The following is a 16,863-nucleotide window of genomic DNA, read 5'->3' on the forward strand; positions in this document are numbered from 1 at the left end:
TGGTGTCTCTTTTGTTTTACACTGCAAGAACACAGGCTGCATTCATTGTATCCACATAGGGCTTCATGACAACACAATTTGTCGGACGGTTTCACGTTTCACTGCATGATATATAATTCTTATGCACCTCTTCGTATTAAATAATGCGGGGTCAATGTCCATTAGAAGGCAACAGGTTGAAATGAGTCAGCTCATTTTTTACCACACGAACTCATGTGGCGTTGCAAGTCGTCCCACTGGGCTGCATGGCATCAAATATTTATATACAGCTTCATCTTAGTGTTTTCAAAATGTATTACACTGCGTCAAGTTGTGACAAATCTTTTCATTTAATATTGCATGAACTCTTGTTACATGGAACGTCTTCACATTGGCTACATGGCTACATAACCTGTCGAACAGTTTTAAATTACGACGCATCGTAACAAGTTGTTTAAAATATCGTTTTATGTTTAAATGGATAGAAAAACATTTCAAATCATGTGGTATCTAAACTCAATTCACTGAATGACAAGTTACTTAACGGGTTGGACTTTAAGACCAGACCGTATTAAAATGCACTGCGCTGACTCGCTTGCTAATGAGTGTGTTGTATATCTACTAATGTTCACGGTATGCGTTCTATATGGCCGAGGTAGAGTGTGAGCGAGCATTAAGGGACATGTTTGATCTAATGTATATGTCTTTTGATTACAATTAGACTCTACATATATTAAATGGAGATCACATATGTCCTTCTAAAACTATGACCATTTTTTGGTATTTTTGTCTTGAAAATGAATTCATATTTTGATATACACATTCTATCTGTATTTAAAAACTGAACGGATTGGACTTTAAGACCAGACCGTATTAAAATGTAAATTAAATATAAGGTATACGGATAGCTTAGTGGTTTGCACACTTGCCTTCCAATCATAAGGTCGGGGGTTCGATCCTCGACAGCTAATCGGGAATTTTCAGAAAGGCTTTTCAGTGTTTCCAATCTAACTAGAGGTGTACTAGTCAGGAACCAAGGCAATCCTTGCGTGTATCAGTGCTATACACTGGGCACGTTAAAGAACCAGGCTGTCTATTCGCAACGAGCTAGGCTAAGTTAGCCGGACAAGCTTGTATCAGATTTTTGATCTCTCTGTGGTTTGGGCTTTGTCTCATTCAGTCCCTCTGGTCAGATTGCTCTGTGTCTGTACTAGTAGAGGTTGAATTATGCGCTCTGTGTGGCTGCATTTGAACTATGTAAAAAGCCTTTGGACGTGAAATTGATCATAAAAAGGGTGCTAAATAAATCTAATATCATAATAACAATAATAAAAATTCAGACGTCAGATAGGAGAAATGTGCGGATAGCAAAGAGCACTCTGTCTTTCAAAGAATTATTTCTGCAAACGAAGATTTAATATACATGTTCAAACAAGTGAGTGAGTGAGTTAGATTTTACGGCAAATCGACACAAAAAGGCCTTATATCGCCGAAAACAAGCGCTTTGAAAACGCTAAGAGTAAAGCATCTCTAAAAACAATTATGTAAAAATGTTTAAACATATAAAGGGTAAAGTAACTTGTAAAGTACATCTAAAAACATTATGCCAAAAAATAGGGTTAAATTATTAATGACAGTAATATTGCAAAATACGTGAACAAAAATATATGATTTTCAGAAGGACAAGATATTGCCGACTGAATGTTTTCAAACAACTCTTTCAAAGATTGAACGTCATAGTACATAAGTATGTACTGAGCTGTGGAATGAAGTCCACACAGTCAATTAAAGTATGTTTAATAGTAAGCAGTGTCTGACATAGTACACATTCATGTTGTTGTTTTTTATTCAGAATATAAAAATGAGTCAAACGGGTAGGACCTCTTCGACAACGAGACAACTGTAGCTATTTAGAGCCCGAAATTCAAATAAAACGCGTAAAATTTGGTAATTTCTCAGCCCAAACACGATTTTCTAAACTATTCCCACCATTTGAAACTAGGTGATTAATACTTATATGTAGCCCGGCTTATAAGTTATTCGATCTTGCACTTTTTAGTAGAGACAAGCCATGAACGTAAAATGATTGAAGATTATGTCAAATAGAAATCTGGATATGGAACACTGACTTTTCGCACCTTCTCTTTTCAGGGGCAGACAACTCGTATAAAGGATATTTTCAGCAAATTTCTTTTTAAATCGTCATATTTTGCTCAGTTTTTAATAAAACTTGAAGATTTTGGGATTTAAGTGTTTTGTGCTAATTTCGTTCTATATATAGTATTAAAAGTAGATTTACTCTAAAGTTTATTCATGCGCAACGACTTCTGTTATTTTGATAAAAATGCTCTTAGTAGTTATATTTTTTAATGAATCCTGAAAAATTGTTATATAATTTATCTTTATAGAAATGCAAAATTAAAATAATGTAGTGAAATAATATATTTCAGAAAAAGACAAAAATATTCATTGTGGTTTATAAACAGCTACCGGTCCTTCCTTTTTATCAAAAATACCGTAAAATGTTTGTAATATAATACTCATTTTTCAATACAAAACGGTTTGACGCGCGAACCGGTAAGACAGCATTATGAAGTCCATTATGACGTCAAATGGTGACATGACGTCCGGTTTATTACTACTTGGATAAATGAAGCCCAGCATAATTTTATCATGAAATTTCAATGTCCATGTTAGAATAAAAATAAAGAAGGCCGTTGAGTCGTTTTTCACTTGATTTATCACAGTTCAGAGCTCAGATGCGAAGGAATTGAACCAAAATGTTTTTAATATATCTAATTAAAATGCGATATTTTTAATAGCGTGATTTATATAAAGACATGGGTGTGATATTTTAAGTGAAATGTTTCTATTAATCTAACAAAGCTGTTTTACTCTTTGTAACGGCATGATATGTGTATCATTCTGTATATTTTTGCAAACTAACGTAATTAAAGATATACTGAAATGAACAGTACTAAGTCGCGATTTATTTCTTACGTTAACCAAACTGTATTTATATCTGACAAATGAATATTTTAGATTGAAAGAAAGTTGACATCGATCATAACTTATTCACACAAAGCACGAAAAAGTCTTACAGAGTTGTTGTTGACCTATCATCCTAAAGGTCTATGGCCATAGGGTAAAATAAAAATCAGCTAAATATATTTTTGTTTTAAATGTTAAGGGGTGCGTATTTCGAACGTAGTACATACCAAAATGGAAACTGCTAATTTGCTATTTATATCATATAAGAACATTTTTTATTTGTCTTTCTTTAAATTGTTTACACTGATTCAGTTTTGCATGACTTTAACTGGTTTTATAGATAAACTTTACATCTTATCTTACAGCATATATTTATACTGGCATGCATCATCATGAAAGTGTCTTATGACTAATGTCTAGTGTAATCACGACGCAACGTCTGTAAGCAATCGTACATCCAAACGTTCTGATATTTATAGCCCCGTTTTTTGAAAGCCAATTAACTTCGGTAGAACTATTTATTTCATTTCATCAAATGCAATCGTTCAGGAGTACTAAGTTGTGTAAAAATGCTTCTGTTCACATAACACTCCCTTTCATTAAGAAATAGACTGTGGTTTAGTGGTTCACATCTGGGTATGAAACATATGGACGTGTTTACCTTACAGAAGGCGGTAGTCTTCACACTTCGCGCTTTAAATAAAAATCATGTATTTCATATCAAAATATAAATTTGTAAACCACGTTGGTGATGTGTATCTTATAACTACTACTTGAAATATTCAAATATTCAGTCTAATTAGTCCCCTACTTGTTGAAAACCAGTTTCGGGGACTATATGAATGCGCTTTTCCGTCATTCCGTCATTCCATCATTCTGTCATTCCGTCATTCCGTCCGTCCACAATTTCGTGTCCGGTCCATAACTCTTTTATCAATGAAGGGATTTTAATATTACTTGGCACGAATGTTCCCCATGATGAGACGACGTGTCATGCGCAAAACCCGGACCCATAGCTTAAAGGTCAAGGTCACAATTGGAGGTCAAAGATCAACAGGGCTTTTTTCCTGTCCGGTCCATAACTCTCCCATCCATGAAGGGATTTTAATATCACTTGGCACAATAGTACCTCATAATAAGACGATGTGTTATGCACAGCTTTCAGACCCCTAGCTCAAAGGTCAAGGTCACACTTAGCAGTCAAATGTTAACATGACATGAACAGGGTCTGTTTCGTGTCCAGTCCATAACTCTTTCATCCATGAAGGGATTTTAATATTACTTGACACAAATTTTTCCCATGATGAGACGACGTGTCATGCATAAAACCCACACCCCTAACTTAAAGGTCAAGATCACAATTGGAGGTCAAAGATCAATAGGGCTTTTTTCCTGTCCGGTTCATAACTCTCTCATCCATGAAGGGATTTTAATATCAGTTGACACAATTGTAACTCATAATAAGACGATGTGTCCTGCACAACTTTCAGACCCCTACTCAAAGGTCAAGGTCACACTTAGCAGTCAAATGTTAACATGGTATGAACAGGGTCTGTTTCGTGCCCGGTCCATAACTCTGTTATTCATTAAGGGATTTCAATATAACTTGGCACAGATGTTCCCCATGATGAGACAGCATGTCATGTGCAAATCCTAGAGCCCTTGCTCAAAGGTCAAGGTCACAATTGGGGGTCAAAGGTCAATCGGGCTTTTTCCCTGTCCGGTCCATAACTCTGCCATCTATGAAGGGATTTTGATATTACTTGGCACAAAATTTAATGTTCCCCATAATGAGACAACATGTCCTGCGCAAAACCCAGACCCCTAGCTCAAAGGTCAAGGTCACAATTGGAGGCCAAAGGTCAATAGATTTTTTTCCTGTCCGGGCCAGAACTCTGTCATCCATCAAGGGATTACAATATTATATGGCATAAATGTTCCCTATAATGAGACGACATGTCATGCGCAACACCCAGAACCCTAGCTTAAAGGTCAAGGTCACACTTTGAGATAAAAAGGTCAATAGGATTTTTTTCCTGTCCAGTCTATAACTTTGTCATGCAAAACAGGATTTAAATATCAGTTGGCACAAACATTCCCCTGGATGAGACAACATGTGCGCAAAGCCCGGACCCTAGGTCTAAGGTCAAGGTCATACTTAGAGGTCAAAGGTGAAATTCAAGAATGACTTTGTCCGGAGCATTTCTTCTATATGCATGGAGGGATTTTGATGTAACTTGGAACAAATGTTCACCACCATGAGGCACACTTTTTTAGAATTACGTCCCTTTGTTGTTACTATAAATAGATTATATTGTAACATTTTTATTACTGGCCGTAGGAAAAAATCGAGACCACTTTTCTGTGGTACAACATGCATGTTACATCCCATTTTAGGTGTATTTTGATCTATCTCTACCTGGTTAAGAGTTTCTTGTGGACTTACATTATGCAGATATTTTTTTTTATTAGGAATAATTTCACTTTGTTGTTAGTATAAATAACTTTTGTATAATCGGCCAAAAAAATCCAAATGAAAACAACTGTACGTTTTTGTATATGCAAATTTTAGTGCTTTGTTATATTATATTGTATATATAGTACAATATTGTTTATACAGATATCAGTTCATTATGTTATACTGCAGTACAGAAAATAAGGTGCCTCCAGTAGGGGACTTTGTATTGCATGGCAATACTTCATTCACTTGTTTTACATATTTTGGGAGTTATACTTCTCTGGAACCCTACAGTAAATGTATTAATGTGGTGTCACAATGCAGTTTTCCCATTGGTCACATCCGGTAACGTACACATTTACCATGCCGCAGTTGTTCCATCTTTACGTAAAGTCATAGTAATGGTACGTAGGTTTATCGTTTATAATGCAGAAGCAATTTTAACATATACTAATGAGGTAGTCTGTCCCAATTGTAATTTACTTTGTTGACTTAGAAACATACATTTATAAATATTTTGTCTACAGTCATACGACAGACTAGCACAGTATATCATCTCACTGGTGAAATGCAGTTTGATATAAATATGTTAGATCAAAGTCGTCACACTATAAGGCAATCATACATTTTTTCTCATTAATTTATATAATAGACTAATATATCTCTGAAAGGCAAAAACACCCCAAAAATGAAATTTATTAAGGAAATTGTTTCAAACAAATGTTCAGTTTTATTCATCAGTTAAAAATTATATTCGGATGAGAACCCCCCGCCCCCCCCCCCCCACACACACACCCCTCTCTCTCTCTCTCTCTCCCTCCCTCTCCCTCTCTCTCCCTCTCTCTCTCTCTCTCCCCACTCTCTCTCTCTCTCTCTCTCTCTCTCTTCTCCCGCCCCGCACACAAACAACACACCTTATCGAGATCAACTTGCATTAGTTTGTGTCAAAACATTATCTCGCATGCCACTTTTAAAAATGGAGTTCTAAACGAATGTTTTAAATGACTACAATAAACAATAAAATATGAGCTAGATACTTAAATATATTAAGTTTTTTATTGAGACGCTTTTAAATGGGTTTAGGCATTGATGCGGATAAAAGTAATTGATATTGCATGTTTCAATTAGCTGTAATTTTGAAATTTTACTAACAATATACTTTTCTAAATGAGAAAAAAATATGTGCTTGTAGTAATTTAAAAGGTATTTGAAAAAGTCTAAGTATGACGCTAGGAGATTTGGTAAGTGCATGTTGTCATACAGTTTACAGCTGTATGAAACATCGCGGTACTAATAAAATCTCTCTGACCTATTCCTACAAATATTCTTTAAGGGAATATTTCTTCTTTCAGTTTTAGATATGTTTCTTGCTTTTTAATAATTAGAAAGGGTCTGCTTTTCTTAGTATTTTATATGCCATCCCTTAGCCCAGCTCTGTTGCGAAATAGTCATGAAATTAACCACTCTACATGTTCTTCATTCTGTTATATCAAGTAATATATCGCTGCAAAAGTATAGATAAGTATTTAATTCAAATTAAGATCTACGTATGAATTGATTATTACATAAATACGAGGTTTAGTTCGTATCCACAAGAAAGAAATATACAACATTTAGAATGAGCAAAATATGAGGCATCTCTCCCGTATGTGTGAACAAGTGTAAAATGACCCAAAAACGCATTTATAGTCGGAAGAACTTTTAAGTGAAATAATCTAATTATAAACACATGTTTCCTCTTTTTTCTAACACTATTTTATAAAACAAATTGTCATTTTTTGAAAACAGGATGTAAAGGTTAAGAAATGTGATACGTCGTTTTAAATAATTTATCCCTGTTCATGCAAATTATTCCAAAAGTAACCTTTCTTCGATATTTCTTACAATAATATAACTTTGAGAAGCTCTACGTAGCCCAATTGTTTTGTCACCAGATTATTAGAAATTTCGAAAAGGGCGATAAAATTTTAAACGTTGCTGAACATGATCAAATTATTTTTACGATTTCAATAGTCCTAAAGATGACGTCATAAAACAGTTTGCCCAGGCTGTCATGATTGACTGATTCGAGTGTTCCATATCCAGAATTTATCTCCTGGTATTGTTCTTTAAGAAATGTATTATCTTAAGTCTCTACTAAAATGTGCAAGGTTCGGCCATATTTTAGGATTTATAAGCCGGGCTAATGTGAGTTCACCTAGAGTTAACAATTACAATTAGTCATATGGAAACAATAATTATATACTAAAACTCAACCTAAAACATAGGGGCTTAAACCAGGCCAATATTGGGGGTAGATTTATCAAAAAGTGTAAAGCGATGTTTAGCTCGACTATCTAAACCACACAGATATTGGACGTGCTCATTCGTCGTAGTCGTCTTCTGCACCGGCGTCATTGTCGGCGTCCCGATTTGGTCTAGTTTTTAATGTAAGCTGGTATCTCAGTTTCCACTTGTGAGAATAGAGTTATGCTTTTTACATTTATTTTTGGTAATATGTTTGTATGTCAACTGGTACCCCAGTACCAACTTACGGGAAAGGACTGAACCTTTACACACCTTACATACTTGTATCTGATATGCAGTCTAAAGCGGTTATATCTACTTTGCATTTTCACACATTTTTGTCCGATTTCGACATGGCAAATGTTGATTATGGTTTTGTATTTAAGTTAGCATCCGTCCCCATGACTGGGAAATGTGTTGACACTTTGCACATTTCTTCGCTGACGTAAATTAACTTATAGGGCGTCTTAGATAATGCTCAAGAGGATTTGCATATTTCATACTATTTCACGAACAGAATTTGCTGAACCAGTTCTGATGTTTTTCGTTTTGTTGTGTTCTTAGCTCCCAAGGGATATCTATATAGATTTTATGTCAACAGTACTTATGGATGAAATGCACGTAGCAGATTATGTTCCTGACATGTACCCTGTAACAGTCAAACAGATTTCAAACCAAAGTTTTTTAAAATTGTTATCTTAAAAACGGAAGTTTTAGAATTTTGAAACTCGCAAGAGTCAGCGCATACGAAAAGTTAAGTTCCTTCTATAAAATTGATTTCAGTACTTTTATAGATTTTGTCAGTTTCAAATTCAGTAAAGCTACACGACAACTTTTATTTTACTCGTAAAGTTAATAATTTTCACCGAAAATTGCAAGTTTATGTTTGAACGGTAGCGAACATGTCTGAAACTTGTCATTGATAACAAAAGATACATTAATTTTACTTTGGATCTTATGCTGAGAGTATACTGTAATCTTAAGAGTTCGACAGCCACCACCCGCCGCCCACTTCCCTCCGCGCCTACCACAAACCAGGCTAAATTTTATTAAGTTACCACTGAGTTAGCTGCCGGGTTTTTACAAAGAATGCCATCATCATGATCATAAGCAATTTCTAGACCTCTTTTGTTTTGGATGTATCAGCACGCTATCTAACAGGAAGGCTTTCAAGTGCCATATTTATAGTCGTTACTCAAACTTTGATAAGTATCTCACAAGTAGGCCTTAAGTAGAATTTGCTGGTGTCTAAGTGGAGTTCGAATTTCATATTCATGAATCCCACTCAATCATAATTTCCAAAACGGTTTATATAACAATAACCTTAAAGGTATGCAAAGATGTTGGTCGGTAGTTTTGTAGTTGAAAGTTTTCATGTTAATTCTTACCTGTATTATGTCCAAAAAAAGTCAAATGCGTACAACATGTTATATATCAAAAAACTTGTAAGTTGCAATAATTCAAATTCAGTTGGAAACTCGATTTATTAAATGTAGCTATTTATAATATAGCCGCGGTAGAGTGTAAGTACGTAATACATTTTAAGGGTCATGTGCAATCAAATGTACGTTTCTTTACTTGCAATGAGGCTTTACAAACATTCACTAGTGAAAATGTATGACCATTTTTCTGTTCTGTTTTTTTGTACCCCCCGACAACAAAGTTGTAAGGGGGGGGGGGGGTGTATACTGGTTTCAGGTTGTCTGTCTGTCTGGCCGTCTGTCCGTCTGTCCGTAGACGCAATCTTGTGCGCACCATCTCTCTTTATCCCCTTGACAGAATTTAATGAAACTTCACACAAGTGATCAGTACCAACAATAGTTGTGCATGGGTCATGTTAGGTTCTTTAAAAAAAAAAATTGCAGAGTTATGGGACTTTGTTTTTTTGTTACTATACTATATACATAGACACAATCTTGTGCGCACCATCTCTCCTCATCCCCTTGACACAATTTAATGAAACTTCACACAAGTGATCAGTACCAACAGTAGTTGTGCATGGGGCATGTTAGGTTATTTTAGAAAATAAATTTGCAGAGTTATGGGACTTTGTTTTTTTGTTACTATACTATATACATAGACACAATTTTGTGCGCATCATCTCTCCTCATCCCCTTGACACAGTTTAATGAAACTTCACACAAGTGATCAGTAACAACAGTAGTTGTGCATGGGGCATGTTAGGTTCTTTCAGAAAAAAATTTGCAGAGTTATGGGACTTTGTTTTTTTATTACTATACTATATACATAGACACAATCTTGTGCGCACCATCTCTCCTCATCTCCTTGACACAATTTAATGAAACTTCACACAAGTGATCAGTAACAACAGTAGTTGTGCATGGGGCATGTTAGGTTCTTTCAGCGACAAAAGTTGCAGAGTTATGGGACTTTGTTTCTTGTTAACATACTATGTACATACAGTCTGCATATGCAATCTTATGCGTGCCTAATCTACCAAACCATTACACACAATTTAATGACACTTCACACAAGTGATCAGTACCAACCCTAGTTGTGCAAGGTGCATGTTACATTCTTTTAGATAAATATTCTGCATAGTTACGGAACTGTGTTTTTTGTTACTATACTGTATACATACAGTCTATATACATACAGTTCACATAATTATGCAATCTTGTGTGCGTCAAATTGCAATGTACTGTGTCAGTGCATGCGGGGGGTACATTCATCACCTTTAGTGATAGCTCTAGTTTTTTCTGTTCATAAATTGCCATTGTCAGATAGGATAAACGAAACGAATGCACTTTGGCTTCCAAAGCAAATTATTCCTGCAAACAAGGAATAAATATATCTGTTTTTCTTTGAAAATTTTAACAATATATTATTCAAATACTTTGGATTTTGTGATATCCTAAATCAAGTTTTGATAGTGTATACACAATTTATTTGACGATATCTTGGATTTTGTTTAGCTTCGATTTATTGAATTCTATTTAATGTAGTTTTACATTGTTTCCGTTTTCTTTAAGTCGAAAAACAATTTATGAAAATCATGACAGGAAAGGTATTGTTAATAGAATACCCAATATTCATTAGTAAAATTAATGTATCCGATGTCATTTAAAAGTCCTTTAATAAATAAAGGTTTTCTCCAAAGTTTAGGGGAGGTTTATATTTTTCAGTATGAATTATCCGTTATCTATGCTTGTGAATTGGAATTATTTGTTACCAGGACGTGTGATTCTTAGAGAGACGGATGAGCCCCGTTAGGCTAGATTTCGTGTATGTATATTTAATTTCAATTTTATATTTCAATCGTCTGCCCAAGTGTATTGTCTTTGGATTTGTTTGTTTTTTGTGTGTGTTTTCATTAACAAAATGTGTTTCAACAGAACGTAATATATTTTTGTTTCCAAAATATCTTACTTTATTTATTTGTTTTGTTTGTTGGGTTTAACGTCGCACCGACACAATTATAGGTCATATGGCAACTTTCCAGCTTTAATGGTAGAGGTGCCCCTCCGTGCACAATTTCATCACGAGCGGGCACCTGGGTAGAACCACCGACCTTCCGTAAGCCAGCTGGATGGCTTCCTCACGTGAAGAATTCTACGCCCCAAATGAGGTTTCGAACCCACATCGATGAGAGGCAAATGCTTTGAAGTCAACGACTCTAACCACTCGGCCACGTAAGTCCCTAAAATATCTTACACACATATTCCTTTCGCTTTACATATATATATATATATGTCACCGTTATCTTTCCCTCAAATTAATCAACTGTTTCAAATTTATCATTCAATCTTATATTTATATGCATTAGGAAACACTCGAGCGACACCCAGACCTCCTAAATATTTACTCACTCTCAGGAGGTAATCTCAACAGTCACTAACCTGTACAAATATAAATCGAATCTTTCCTGATCAAAGACGTGACCGTAAAGCATTTATTTGAGTGTACTCAATGAGTGGAGTTGGAGTATTGCCTATGATTATAGGACTATATTTTCAATTGATAAATACAGGGGAATAAGACTAGTAAAACAAATTACCATGTTTTTTGACAAACCGAAATGATTTGAAAATTCTTTATTTATGCTCTCCCCAGCTAAGGTTGTATCAAGTTAATTTAAATCAGGCTAGCGGATTCTGACAAAAAGGGGGCCAAATGTGCAACCTAACAAAACGGTTTTTACAAGTTTAAAAGATAACTGCAAACAATTTTCCTGACACCATAATGCTTTAGGGATGTTTTTTTGAAGAATTGTTGATGCCGACGAAAGAGGGATGAATTAACGATTGAAAAAAGAACAGAAATTAATCATACTTTGTTTTACATAATTATACTTTGGTCAGCTAATTACACAATAATTTAAAAAAAATTATTTATATAGCTAAAATCTAAATCTTACATCTTTCTTCCTGAAGATTATCTGCACTTCTGAAAGCAGGAAATAACGTTAAAAAGAAATATTCATTAATATTAAATAGTATGATAAAAATAAACATTTTTTAAACTTTGCGATCAACAACTGTTATAGTTCAGTTTTCCAGATATCCAAGTCTGTAAGTAAATTATTACATACAGAGCGACAATTATTGCGCCAGTGATCGTGAATTTATATCCTGCATGACTCGATATTTTATCGTTTGAACAATGTGTTACAGTAGTGACTTTAAACCTGTTGTCCCTTACAAACAAATAGCATTTATAGACTGAAGCAATCCGTATAGATTCTAATCTGATAAGATATGCACCTGTTTAATAAAATACAGGCATCCGTTACAAGTTTAACTTAATTTACCTTGTTTTATCATTCCTTGGTAGTTTGATATCTTCAAAGTTAATGCGCTTTAGAGCATTGGTTACTTGAACTTGTTGTTCGGAGCCAAGTTTGACAAGAGTACCTCTTGATGGATTTCTTTTAAAAGTAGATAGTAGACGTTTTTTGTCCTCAACAAACATTCCACCTATTTTAAAAAGTAGATATAAAATCGTTTAAAAATGTTAGAAATGTCAAGTTTATTTTTGCCTCAATAACAAAAAAATAACAAAAAGAAGTTCTTGTAGAAAAGCGTTTGTGCCGAAGCATAGTAGTCAAAAGGGTACTTAAGCGAAAATTACTGAAACACTGATGGTTGGCCAAGTGACGTTAAAATAATAGAAATCATCTACTCAGCATCTTATCATACCATGAAGTTTCATGTTCTGAGTCAAGTAGTTACATTGTATCAAGTGATGAATCGGCAGAACGGGTTTCCATGTTTTGGCCTCTGTGACCCTGATCTTTTATCGGGTGAGCCAACAAAACAACAGTGTTCAATTCCTCCGAAAGTCCTTCACCCTTTGAAGTTTGAAGGTACTAGATCAAAAAGTTGTTTAGGTAATGAGCTGAAATGAAGTGTAACCGACAAACGTCCGGACAGGGCAAACCACGAAACATAAATATAGTTTTCTGAAAATCGCAAATTGGATATGAAGGGAACTTATAATCTATATAAGAGACAAGACAATTTGGTTTTAAATACAAATTTCTGTTTTGATTTTGACAAAGCCATTCTTCCATAAAAGTATGTTGTTTTATAAAGTAATTAAGTGCTTCGCCTTATTACTTTAGTCTAAATACTAAAGTAAAAAATAACATTAAAAATCGCTGGAAACGGCGAATAAGTGTCACATGAGAAAAAAACGTAAGACATGTTATATATTTAAATATTTGTAAGTGGCCATAGTTTTAAATTCAAATTCAATTGGAATCTTTGTTCAAAATAGCCGTGGTAGAGTGTAAGTGCGTAGTACTCTTTAAGGGCCATATGTAATCAAATGTTTGTTTCTTTCAATTGCAATAAGGTCTTACAAACATTAATTGGATAAAAAGGCATGCCAATTCTTCTGTTCTGTTTTTGTGTGAATATATTAAGTTTGAAAATTGCAGATAAAATAAACGAAAAGATAGCAAAATGCACTTTGGCTTCCAAAGCAAATTATTCCTGCAAACAAAGATTAAATATATCTTATTTTTTTTTAAATTTTAACAGTTTATTATTCAAGGGTATGACCAAATACGTTTAATTTTGTGATGTCCTAAATCCAATTTTAATAATATATACATGACTTATTTGGCAATATCTTTGATTTATTTAGCCTCGATTTATTTAGTGAAATCCATGATTCTATTTAATCTCGTTTTAATCAAAAGAATTATTTATAACCCATGCGCGTGCAAAGTAGTGTCGTCATCCTCTATGTATAGAATGATCCTGGTGCGTAATACGAAGTGTAAATCATGACGTAAAAAGTAGATACCATTTTATTCTAAGATTGTCGATACTTATATGTCGTGTTAGAACTGATATAACAACCTCCCAAGTGTGGTTTATCGAAAAATACCCAGAGTATTTCGTTCTTATGCCAAACAATATATCGCTCAGGCCTACGTCCTTTGTGAAATATTCTTACGCATAAAAACGCAAAACACGGATTATTCTACAATAAAACACGCCTAGGAACTTAGTATCAGTTATTTCAAATTTAGTTTGACTAATAAAACAACAGGTAGGGACTGGACTCGCTCATTTGGCGGTGTTGGCGCCTGCATCTTCGTCCGCGTTGGCGTCCCGATTAAATTAATTTTTATATAAGCTGGTATCTAAGTAACGGAACTGATTTATGCTTTACACACTTAATAACTTTAGTCAGTTGACTTACGGTGAACAGGTCTTATAGCTCACTTATTTTTTGTTATGCCCATTTTTCATTTAAGAAGTTTTTGGTTTTGCTTTCAAATTGTTTGTAAGCTGTTATCTTAGTACAAACTAATGAGAATGGGTTGAAAATTTTCATACTCGCAATCTGACATGCAGTGCACAGGATCCATAACTCTACTTCTCAAAATTTAGAAAATTTTGTTATATTTTGACTTGGAATTATTTGGTTATGTTTTTATATGTAAAATGGCAAACCAGTACCTTTGCACATTTATTCGTTGCGATGAATTAACATGCATTGCACAAGTTCAAACAGACTATTTTATTTAAAAACTTTTTTCCCGTTGATTTTGCAATTTTAGGTTAAATGTCTACATGCAAGCTTGTATCTCAGTTCCCACGAATGGGAATTAAATGAAACTTTAAACACTTGTTGTTTACTGTATATCTGTATTAGACGAATGTCTGGAGTTAATCTGGTAGACATCAGTACATTACAACTTGCATTACGAGATAAGATACAGGAAGAGCAAAACGTTGTTTCATGACATTACTGATTCTTTGATACAACAACACTTTTTCTTTAAAAACCAAGATGGGATCTTAATATGTTGCATCTTAATGTAAGTGGTATCTTAAACGAGCGAGTTCGAATGTATTTCATTACATTCTTTAAAAGGTCATTTATAATATTTAGATTTTGGATTTAATACCTATATACCTTATCTAATGCCATTGCATTTTGTATTGTAGATTAACGCAAAAGTTGTGATAGAAGTGCTGGTAGACCTAATGTTCGAATCCACTTTACTGGACATGTACTGTATGTTGGGGTACCGTTAAAGTCGGTGCACATTTCTGCTCCTCTCCTTAATAGAACCATCAAGATGTGTTGTCTGCTACAACAACCTTGCATTTTCTTGCGTTCTAGTTTTTTATGCTCTGTGCTTCCGAGAAATCTACCCTTACCTATTATCTTTTGCATCATCTTACATATGTATTAATTACTGCATTGTGTAAAATAAAATTACAAAATTACAAGGCCTTGCAAGTTTTAATATCTGCAAATGATGGAAAAATGTCCTTTATCTAACTTTTCGATTTACAAGAATAATGTTACACAATCGATATAAACCTTGAATCAGTCTTCATAAAACAAGACCTGATGTTGGCACCGTACTGGGTTAGTATTTTGTGTATCATGTGGTATGGTTTCACTATCCGAATAATGGTCACTACAAGCAATTTAACACGAGTTTGTGCTTTTAAGGTATTGCTTATCTGTCCAAACCTAAATATTATATTAATATAGTTAATCATTTTCAAAAATATCTTTACTCATATAATTCAAATAAACAACAATTAGTCCTAAATAATAATAGTTGGGCATCACTTTAATTTGACAAGTTTCTTGGTTTACTGAACATTTTTGCAGATAGCGATAGCACTACTATCTTACTTTTGACTTTACTTTTACCTTGTTTCAAAAATAGAAGATATTAAATAAATGAATATCGTTTCATATTGAATTTTTTAATGACTTGAATAAAAAATAATATCTGTTTACTTATAAGAGGCACACAATTAATATTCCTTTTACTACATGTTAGCTTTTCTCCTTGAAACGTCGTAATTTCGTCTTTCTTTACCTACACTAGACCTATATTTTCTATATCTAAAACAACGTCAAACCTTTATTATACTAGTGTAATACCTATATTAACCGATATTATGTTATGGCTTTCTTTTACTACAACGCCGTCAAACATGTGATACATAGACTCGACACCAGGTTCTTGATAGACGAATAGGTGATGCTTATATTCAAAAGAATACTAAATACAAATATAAACATGAAGGTAAAGGTCCATGTTTCGGAGAAAAAAGTTCGAACGTCATCAAATCATAGAAAGAAAGCATTGTTTTACATGAAAATTTAACAACGTATAAAACATTTATATTATTCTACAAAACCATTGTCAATTTACTCATATATGTATTGAATTTCGGAAAGGGACTGCATGAAGGGGCCACACTTCTGTACAGTTCACCGCCTTTAAAAACTCACCATTTTTTAAAAGCTGTTACATGTCTTCGTCTTGATGCATTTGCAACATCGTGCGAGTGTTTAAACTTTACATAATTAGGTAAAACATCGTTTTTGACAATTGTTTACATTTATTTCTTTACAAATGGCATTCTTATTTAAAGGGGGACAACTCATTTAGAATATTTTAAGTATCCAACTCTGTGGGACAGAACAGTAAAACATGTATTGGACAGATGAGTTGTGTGTCAAGATGCTGTTCATTTACTAAAAAAATCTGTTGTTTTGTGATATACTGCTAAACCTGAAGCAAATACTCTTGCCTTGAATATTTACTACTTCTAAAGATCTAAATTCTCAAAGATTAACAATAGTATCAAGTATTTGCTTAGCCTTCATTAAAATTATTATTTTATTTAGTTGTTTTA

General features: G+C 34.0%; 1 protein-coding gene across 1 annotated transcript in view; it reads right to left on the minus strand.

The window, feature by feature from the left end:
- LOC123539626 (uncharacterized) overlaps positions 1-16,863 on the minus strand; it is a 91,422-nt gene that overhangs the window by 20,094 nt on the left and 54,465 nt on the right. The window contains exons 10-11 of the mRNA XM_045324303.2: positions 12,486-12,651; positions 12,093-12,121 (exon numbers count right to left, since the gene is read on the minus strand). Of these exons, the coding sequence (XP_045180238.2) occupies positions 12,093-12,121; positions 12,486-12,651 (195 nt within the window). The remainder of the gene's footprint in view (positions 1-12,092; positions 12,122-12,485; positions 12,652-16,863) is intronic.

This window comes from Mercenaria mercenaria, chromosome 16, assembly GCF_021730395.1.
Source record: "Mercenaria mercenaria strain notata chromosome 16, MADL_Memer_1, whole genome shotgun sequence".
NCBI lineage: Eukaryota > Metazoa > Mollusca > Bivalvia > Venerida > Veneridae > Mercenaria > Mercenaria mercenaria.